The 10,778-nt window shown below is 34.5% G+C and overlaps 1 protein-coding gene across 1 annotated transcript; it reads right to left on the reverse strand.

Moving 5' to 3' along the window:
* Positions 1-5,290: 5,290 nt before the first annotated feature.
* On the reverse strand, positions 5,291-6,932 carry LOC111895029 (pentatricopeptide repeat-containing protein At1g31790). Its single transcript, XM_023891117.2, has one exon. It carries the CDS (start codon positions 6,796-6,798, stop codon positions 5,467-5,469), a length of 1,332 nt encoding a protein of 443 aa, XP_023746885.1. The 5' UTR covers positions 6,799-6,932; the 3' UTR covers positions 5,291-5,466.
* Between the last annotated feature and the right edge of the window lie 3,846 nt (positions 6,933-10,778).

Below are 10,778 nucleotides of genomic sequence, written 5' to 3' on the forward strand. Positions count from 1 at the left end.
GGTTTTAGTAATGTTTTAAAAGAAACTTTTAGTCATGAAAATTGGGTCGTTACAGGCTATACACTCACTTGATCAGAAGACGATCAGACAACGCTACGGCTTGAAGAAGTAGTATTCTTCGGTGAAACCGGGAGATCTTCACAAAAATCGGGCTTCTCGCAGGTAGAGCTTCGGCTCGGAAATCTCACTTCTCGAGATCCTCGGGGCTTCAGAACTTGCTTCGGGGCTCGGGAATGATATCGTGGCTTCGGGATAGTTCTTGCACGAGAAACGATGCAAAAATGAGAGAGAGGGGGGAGAGAGAGAGAGAGAGAGAAAAAGAGACAAGAGTTTGAAAAAAAGAAATCGGCAGCCCTTAACATCTATTTATAGGGTGCTGAAACCTCGATTATGCTGGGCGTAAATCCAGGTACGCTGGGCGTACTAAGTCTTACGTTGGGAGTACACTGCGGATAAGCTTTGGTATGCATGCCTCAAACTTCAAAAATTCATAACTTTCGCATACGAGCTCCGTTTTCGATGTTCTTTATATCCAGGCGTAGGTGAGATTATGCTCTATAACTTTCATTTAGACTCTGTCGGCTAATTTTGACTTTATTTTTATTAGATTATTTTTAGTAGGCCGGGACAGGAAAACTCCGTTATAAATTCATAACTTCTTCATCCGACGTCCGTTTTCGTCTGTCTTTTTACCGTTGGACCACTATCGATGAAATCTTCTATTCTCATTTAGATTGTTTCGGCTAAAAACCGCTCGATCTCAAATCGAGTATTCGGGCTGCATACTATTAAGCTGAAACTTAGAAAAATCAAAACTTCCTCATATGAAGTCTTTGGGGATTCTTTATATGCACGCTCTCTCGGTTTAACGTATTCTACGACTTTCGTTTAGATCACTAAGGCTAGATATTGCTCTATCTTAAATTCATATTTTACGTCATTCAGCGTCGTGCCGGTTTTGTCGCGAAATTTCGACATGTCATAACTTCTTCGTTATAATTCGGATTTCGACATTCTTTATATATTCGGAAACCTCGTCACGACCACTTCCACATCCTTCATAGATATTGGGTTTATCTAACATTTCATTTCGATGCTTATTTTTATCCTTAATTTATTTAACTCACACAATTAAGCACAAAACACATAATACTCAAATAATACATCTTCATTATTTCAAATTGGGTTACAAAGGTTAACCTAGACTATTACATCATCATAAATGCCTAGCCTGGAAACACGGGCGTTACGGTATTATGGTGGGTTGTTAGGGGACAATGATTTGACAAGTGAGAGCTAGCCACAAGGGTGAATAAAATAATATAATCCTAGATATTCCCATTAAGAAAATACATTCAATTTCCTTAAATTTGGCATAAAATAGAAGTTTAGAGGGTCCAAATCATGAAAAATACGAGTTTGAGGAAGTTTCCAGCGTCAAAATCCCTTAAAATGGAAACAAGGTCCGAAATGGTCAAAAATCTGTAATAGGGTTCAGATTTGCGAGGGTTCTGGAGTGGTCAGGGGGTTCCAGAGTGGATTCATAATACATTAATAAACTATTTATTTCAATTTATTAATCATATAATAAATTAATCTCTCTCTCTCTCTCTCTAAATATCATCTTGCCCAATTTCTAGGTTTGAGAGGAACCCAAAAGGACTGTGCTACTATCAATTCAAGTATATACCAATTATAGTTATGGGCTTAGACACCTAATCCAATAGTATCCCACTTGGATAAGTCTATAACTATAACTGCCAGTATAACTTACCAATCGATCAACAAATTGTAGCTTTCAAAAGCCGCTACCGAACTCTGACCCAGTCAGTTACGTGTACTAAGATAAGTGATCATATAATCCTCCGTTATGTAGGATATCATACAGAAATGAGACATGAAATAGAATCAATCTCATTGTCCAAAACTTTTTACTATTCATCAGTTTATATTGAAGCCCAAAATCTCGATCGATTACTAGTCATCAATGCCAAGTCCATTCGTTTGATCATTCACTGTTCTTTACTCGATTTGAAGCCCAAAATCTTTAGCCCAATCTAATATCACGAATAATGTTCATTGAATTCAAGCCCAAAATCGTTTACAATGAATGATTCATTGAATTTGTCACTGATTTTCTCATTCGCTTCCAATGGTTGTACCATAGAACTCATACGAATCTATTATTTCTCGTTAATCGATCGCATCTGATTGTTCATCTCGTTTTCTCGAAAGTTTTTTTTCTCTCTTTCTTTCGGTTCATGTCGATTGATAATCTGTTAATATGTTTTGATTTCGTGTGATTTGGAACATGATGAAATCGATTCTATACAAGTTCATGTGAAGGAATCATCAAATTGGTTCTTGATTTTGATGAACTTGTACAAAGAACAGATGAAGGAGGTGAAGAATAGTGATAAAATCACTTTTTGATCTGAAATCGGACATCAGAATAATCGATTTCTTGTTTGTGGTTTGTTGACTTTAAAAAGTCAAACCGAGAAAAAGTTAATGACGATGTTCAATTGATGAATCGCTGAATTGAAAGTTGAAATCAGTTGATACAAGTTGAACAGAGGCTGTGGATGTCGACATCAAGTTTAATTTGGGTTTAATTTTCAAATTGATTGGGAGTGTGTTCTTGATGACGAACACTGTGAGGAACGCAAATTTGTTTTTATTTTCATCTTGAACAAAATCTGAAAATCGAATGTTTTGAAGTTGAATTTGTTTTGTAAAAAGGAATGATTCAACGGATAAATTTCGATTTCTATACTCTTAATCGATTTTAGTTCATATAAGGATCGATTTGGGATCGACTGGGTTTAATAACAAAGTTTGTTATCCTGATGGAGAACTATTGGATTTGTTGATCGATGATTTTGAAGTTGATTTTCATAGACAATTACTGAGAATTCGATTTTGAAATTGATGGAATGAAAGAAGGCTTGATTTTTTGGAAAAGCGAAAATTTGGAGATCGGATGTAATAATTTGGGTCAATGTGCGAAGACTGTGAATGGATTTGAAGTTAATATTTGAAGAATCGAAATGGGTATGGTGATCAAAGTCTTTGAGTTAATTGTGATTCGATTTGGATTGAACGCTAAAAGCGAAGGCAGTGTTATTGAAGATTTCGCTTTTATGATGATGATTTTGATTGTATGATGCGAATGTTTCAGGAATCGAGTTGCTGTAATGAAAAATTAAGTTCGCATCTGGGTCTCTAGAATCATGTTAGCATTTGATGACTGGGAAGTGTTTCATTCGCATTTGGTTAAAGAGCTAACATTGGGTTCGCATTTGCTTATAAACTTTGGATTCGCATTTGGTGAGTTAAAGATGCGAAACATTTGTAGAAACATGCGAAGTAAGGAACGTGCGAAGTCTTTTGCAGTATAACGTGAATTGGGGAAGAAGAAAGCAAAGAGTTTCAGTTTGCACCCCTGATTTTTCCACGAAATGACAAAAGTAACCCAACTTCGCAAAATGGGAATTAAAAGCTGAAAAAAAAAATTGCAGAATTTTCAGTTCTGGTCCCTGCAGTTTGTGCGAATTTACGCTTTATGCCCGGTTTCGCAAATGGGCTAGAGTTTCGCATATTTGACTGTTTTTGGCGCAACGGGTCCCTGCAAGTTTCAGAAAGTGACAATTTCTACCCAGATTTTGAAAAATCTTGCAACTTTCACCAAAAAGTCAAAAATTTTCATAAATTGGAAATTTTTTGTGGCTTTTTCGTGATTGTTCTTCCGTGCAAGATTTTTGGTGATTCCTTTTTGGTACACATCAAGGGGGAGTATCGTGAAGACTATTCCTCGGGCGCTTCTCATCCTTAGTGGGTTTTATAATCATTTTTTTTATTATAAAAGGGGGAGACATGATGGGTATTCGAAGCTTCTCGGGTTTGTCGAATATTCATTTGCGGATTTGAAGACCGGTGTTACTTCGAGGGGGAGTTTGGTCTTGATCGCGCTAGCTCGTTGGAGATTAAAGTCGGACATCCAATCCTAACTTTGAGGGGGAGAATGTTAGGGTGCAAAGTCATGCTTGGATGTAGTGTTTTAGGCTTTCCTCTTTGTATGTGTAAATGGGTTGAGTCTTTCCTATAAATAAGAAGTGAGTGACTCCCATTATGTAAGAGGGAACCATTTGGAGTGTTAGACTAGAGAGAGAAATTGTATACAAACCCATTTGTATAATCTTTCTAGATCTAATAAGAGCTTACAAAGATTTATTTACTCCTTGTGTTCTTGAATTTGTATGATGAATTACTAGATCTTTTTAATTCCGCACATGCCATCATAATCAACACCACTACATTGTCCAAAACTTTTTTCCAATTTCTGATTTCTGATGATATAGGACTTCTAATCGAACACATCAATTTAGTCCTAGCCAGCCTAGCAACATATGTGTTGCCGAGGGGACCAAATATATCACTTTTCCCGTCAGGGCAAAAGGAATGAATAAACTTTGACTCAAACAAACTTGATAAAGATTTCACGAATATCATCATTTTTGTAAATAAAGATCGCCCGTTGGAGTAATATTCTGTTGATCCGGATCGTCTTGACCTTTTACAACCGGACAAGCTTTATTTGTATGAGTCTTTAAAGTACTATTTCCATCTTTACCCATAAGCAACCCACACTTCTTTCATCTAGCTTTTTAGACATAAATCAAAATGCTCCCACACTTTTTTTATTCCGACCGGTTGGCAAAACTTTCACCACACTTTAGTCGGAATGTTGGCCACCTGCCTCAGTTGAATTTCTCAAACTCATTTTTGTAGAGTTTTAACAACAAGAAAAAAGTGAAGAAATGGTAAAGTGAAGAAATCACCCACTTGAAATGTAACAAATGTTATGTATATATATATATATATATATATATATATATATATATATATATATATATATATATATATATATATATATGTGTTAAATGGGTCAAAATGTCAATAAAATTCAAAGTAGCCGTTTTTGGAGCATTCAAACGGTTAGGTAAAAAAAAACATTTTCTTTCTAAAATTCATGTTTTTTAACGGTCACAGAAAAATCCGGTTTGAAACCGGTTTAGGATCCGGTTTGGTGAAAAATCGGTTGCAATTCGGGATCCGGTTAAGTGAAATTTTGTCTATATATTATAACCCAAAAGTAGAAAAAGACAAGTGCAAAAAAAAAAAAAAAACTCCACCCAACCGTTAATATCTTATCTAATAAAAACCCACATGTACTTTGGTAGTAATAAGGATTATCCCCCGAACAAACACATCTAAGAAGATCTTCCAAGATATCAAAGCCCGAATATTTCATTCAATTTACATAGCGTTTCATTACATAGATATGTTTTGGTATGATATTACACGTATATAGACCTATATATAAGCGACAAAAACATGAAGTATAAATTAATAAATTATAATCATACTATTTCCAACATGTTACTCTAATCACACTCTCATTGGCTATTTGATTTCAAGACTCCCACACAAAGACCTTAATTTGTTAAGCCACAATTCCTGAGGCTCCACCCCAGCTGCCTTCATCTGATAAAGAAACTTAATGGCTTCAACATGACACCCATTTTGTATAAAACTAGTAAACATAGAGTTCCAACATGCATTATTTCTCTTCACTCCATTCATATCAAAAACCCTTTTTGCATCTTCAATCAACCCAAATTTTCCATACATGTTAACCAATCCAGACTGCACATAACTCTTGGATGCTAACCCTAATTTAATGGCATTTGCATGAACTTGTTCACCACAGTTTCCATCATCACTTATCTTTGAACATGCACTAAGAACACTAGAGATTGTAAAGCTGTTTTTCCTTATACCCTCTTTCCCCATTTCTTTAAATACATCAATAACCTCATGAAACCTTTCTTCCTTACAGTTTTTAGTGATTCTAGCTGTCCAAACCACAACATTATGAGAAGATATTTGGTTAAAAACTAACTCCCCATCTTCAGAACATCCGATCTTTCCATAAAGGTTGATCAACGAGCTACCCACAAAGAGATCATCTGAATAACCTGATTTTAGCAAACAGCCATGGATTTGTTTGCCAAGTTCCAAGTTCCAGGTGTTAGTGCAAGCTTTAAGAACGCATACCAAAACCCAAGAAACAGGGACGCTGCTGCTACAATCCATCAAATATTGGAGTTGGGAGTTTGAAAACAGTTGGATTACTTCCTCGTAATCATGGCTATCTGCATAACCCGCAATCATTATCGCCCAAGAGTTGAAATCTCTTTTTGTCATTTCGTCGAACACCTGGCGTGCGTTCTGTATACACCCGCAGGATAAGAACATAATCAAGATGTGATTAAGTAAAGGTAACCGAGGTTGATTTCGACGATTCCTGGTAAGATGAGCGTGTAGTAAAACAGCTTCATTGGAGTCGCGAAAGTGGGTGCATTCTTTGATGAGAGAAATGTATACAGCATCGGGGACTGGAAGACCAAGGCAGTCCAACAACCGTAGAATATCAGAGGAAGTAGTGGTACTGGCGGTGGTTGAGATTAGTTTGCTTGGTGGGTTATTGACCAGTTGGAGAATTTTCCGGTGAGGTCTGTGGAGTGGCAACCGGGTGGTGGAGGATTGGACGCAAAAACATCCATGCCGACGAGGGGTTTTAGGATTCTGGGAAGATGAAATGGTTTTGGAATGAACTGCTTTTGATGTGATTTCCATTAAATTTGTTTGAAGATTCATTATATGTTTGGTCGTTCGTGGGGAGAAGACAGAGAGTGAGAGCAGCCTACGATGTTTTTGAACATTCTTTCGCATTTAACATGTTTGACTTTTCAATTTATGTTTGACTTTTTAGTTTGATGACAATTTAGGGTTGGATTCTTCGCTTAGACTCCTATGCATTCTATATTGATAATGAAATTATTTGAAAGGGATTGGAATTTGAGGGAATGTAGATCGACATACTAAGACAACCACTTTTGAGTGTTTTGTTTATGTTGTTTCACTCTTTAGACCCACTTCTTTGCAAAACATCAAAAAGATATGTTTACACAATAAAATAGTGTTTGCAATGCAAGTACATGGTGATTTTTAGAGGATTTTTCAATTTGGTGTGTAGAACACATCATCACAAACATTGAGGGCATTTTGAAAGTCGGTTGGAATATATATATATATATATATATATATATATATATATATATATATATATATATATATATATATATATATATATATATATATATATATATTTTTTTTTTTTTTTGCCAACAAAAACCAATTTGTCGGTCAATTGGAGAAGCGCTGTCATCAAAAGATGGTTCAACAATTTCGTGTTGTAAATTTGTAAATTATTATTTGTCTTATAAATATATATTTGAAAATATATTTATTATCATAAAAAACCTTAAGTTTATCAGAAAAAGACGGTTTACCCTAAATTGTAATTTAGGTTCATTAATTGTCTTTTTTTTGCATTTGTACCACTTAACATGTTTGTAACATGTTAACCGGTTACCCTCACCTAATTAAAATCTTACCTTAACTAAACAAGAATGGGAAAAACTTCATGTTATGATACAACCCCCCCCCCCCCCCCCCCGGTCCCCCCCTCTCCCCCTCTTCAACCAAAAGCACAAACCAAAGTTCTGCCAATATCCAAATCAAAATCAATCTTCAATGAAATTTCAAGATAGAAGAGGACATAATCAGATATGGTGATGTTAGCCCTATTTTTGTTTCATGTACTCTGGACAGCCCATGAAGAAGGTTTCGTGACTGCCATAATTATCAAGTAAATGGATAATTTTGATCTCTCTCACTATCATTCGTTCTTATAATTCATCTTATATGATCCTTAATGTGGTTGTGGATGTTTTAAATGGGTTCATGTTGAAGAATACGTTAAGGTTTCTAAGAAGGAATTGAAACCTCCAACATAGAGAGACGGTAGGTTGCTCAGTTTGGGCTGTTAGTGGTTATATTGTTATGTCATTTTCTAGTTGTTAAAAAAATATAATGTTGTTGTAATCTTCACAAGTTAGTTATGTAATTTCATTCCTTGTCATGTTCTACTTTATGACAGATTTTATTGAAGTTTGAATTGTAGTGGTATTGAAATTTGAATTTCTAATGGTATTGAAGTTTATAGTGAAATTTCATTCATCCAATGGTTGCATGTGAATTGTATGTATTGTACAAAAAAGCAAATGGAAAGTATATTTCATAAACAAGTAAAACATAACCAACATGACAGAATGGAAAATAGATTGCATAAACAACTAATTTCATCCATTCAGTGGTTTTGTGTCATTGTGTGAATGGTATTCCAAATTAACAATAATGCAAAGTGCATTGCATAAACAAGTAAAGCACCACCAACATGACATAATGGAAAGTACACTGCATAAACAAGTAATTTCCTCAGTACCTTCATAATCACCTAAATGAAAAATATCATCCCCTTCATGGGTACACCTGGTTATTTGCATCTCTACCAATGGTTATCAAAAACTCGCCCTTAACATGTCCCTTTGGAAGGCATCTATCTAACCTAATTACGCTTTTATACCCATTTTTCCATTCATCACTTAAAGCTTTATAACCTATGTAAAAATTTATGGAAGTCGTTCTTCCTGTTGAAAAAAGTATTAATAATTGTTTCCAAACTTAAACATTAATGTATGGATTATTGGGTAAAAAGTGTATTATTGTATATTTGTGGGGGTGTATTGTGAATTATGTGTGTAGGTGATGGGTATACAAGTGGGTTGTGGGTTATACCCGATGTTAAGAGATCCGATGTATATAATGTGTTAGCTGGATTCATTTGATAAATTAGTCGAGATATTTTCATATGTATCATCAGTTCTCTCTCATCTTCATATTAGGGTTTCAGTTTAGGGTTTGTTCATATATCATGTTCATGTTTGAAATATGAGTGTGAGTGATTTTATAGTGAGTTTTGAGTTGTAATGTGTTGATGTAAAACATCTATTTCATAGTGAATGAAATGATGATGTTCAGAAGATTTTTTTGTTGATTACGTTTCTTTAAACTTCCCATTTGGATTGCTTATGACACAAACTTTGCATGTAGAACATTGATGGGACCTGAACAATTCATCTGCATAATCTAATACAATTGCATAATGCTCTATTAATTTTCCTTCAATCAACTCAATGCCTATTTTTTTACCCTATAAACTTGACCAATAGACACTACACATCTCAACCTTTGTTAGATGTCATCAATCACCTTGTTAAGTTTCATTTTAGGTTTGTTTGCAATTTCATTAATGTAATGCCTACTTATCCATTCAGGGGAAACAATAGATCCAAACTTGAAGCTTCCTAGGACAGACATGATCCCCAATCAAGTGAAGTCATGAACTCTGAACTCTTGCTCTAGTTAGCTTAACACCCATCTTGTTTAGTCTAGAAAAGGGCTTGTATAAACCAACAAACGTGTCTTTATAAACATCATTTGATGAAGCCATTACAAATACCTACAAAATCACACATTTTACAAACCGATTACAAGATGTATACGTAGATAACTACTTAATTTGATAATGGAATGGAGAAACTTACTGCTTGAACAACTCAACAATGATCACCTAAAATTCTTTGTGCGTGAACAAGATTACAAATAAACTTGCCCTAATGTTGTTCAATTACCCTGCTTTCGTGATGTTTCCCTCGGTTTACACAAGATTTTCTCTCACTTTTGTGCAAGAGGTGATGAACACGTGATGTCCAAGTGTTCAGGTGTGGAGCCTTATGTCTAACGTCTCCAACGGGATACGTTAACGACATTTCAGTTTTTTCCGGTATTAATGAACCTAAATTACAATGTAAAGTAAAATTGCTAAGGCTTTTTACGACAATAACCCTTGAAAATAAAGTGTAAATTTATTTATAAAATACTAGGTGTGAGACTCATGTATTACATGAGTTTATTTAAAAAAAAATTGAATATGAAATTTTAAAATTTTAAAAAGTTTGAATTTATAAGAAAAATAAGAAAAGTTTTGGAATTATTAAAATTAATAAGGCTTTGATGTATTCAATACATTACATATATAAACCAATTCTATTAAATACCTTACATATATATATATATATATATATATATATATATATATATATATATATATATATATATATATATTTAGGCCTGACAATCGTGTCGTGTTCGGGTTGGCATATCGCGGGTTGGCGGGTCAAAATATGCAAACCCAAACACGACACATTTAATTATACAGGTCATAGGTTGATGGGTTACAGGTTGGCGAGTTTGAAACATAAACCCATATATGACCTACCAACCTATTTATTTATACGGGTTCACATGTTGGTGGGTTCGTGGGTCAGAATTTTAGACTTTTAAGTGTTAAACATCCAAATGAAAATTAAAAACATTCATAGAAACATGTTACATACTTAACCTATTAGGTTACGACTGACTTACGACCTTAGACCATCCACCACAAGTCAAAATGTCAAAACAATCAAATGGTCTATGAATCAATGGTATATATTATATAATACTTATTAAATATTAATACTTTATACATAAAAATACATTTAAAAATAAAATAATTTTTTTATTAAGAATATAAATGGGTTGGCGGGTCAACCCGTTTATTTTTTAAGAAACCCATATATAACCCGTTTAATAAATTGGTTGGTGGGTTAGTGGGTTGAAAAACTCAACCCAAACCAATTTAGTTTGTGTCGTGTCGCGGGTCGTGTCGACAATTGTCAGACCTATATATATTACCTTACATATTA

This window comes from Lactuca sativa, chromosome 5, assembly GCF_002870075.4.
Source record: "Lactuca sativa cultivar Salinas chromosome 5, Lsat_Salinas_v11, whole genome shotgun sequence".
Lineage (NCBI taxonomy): Eukaryota > Viridiplantae > Streptophyta > Magnoliopsida > Asterales > Asteraceae > Lactuca > Lactuca sativa.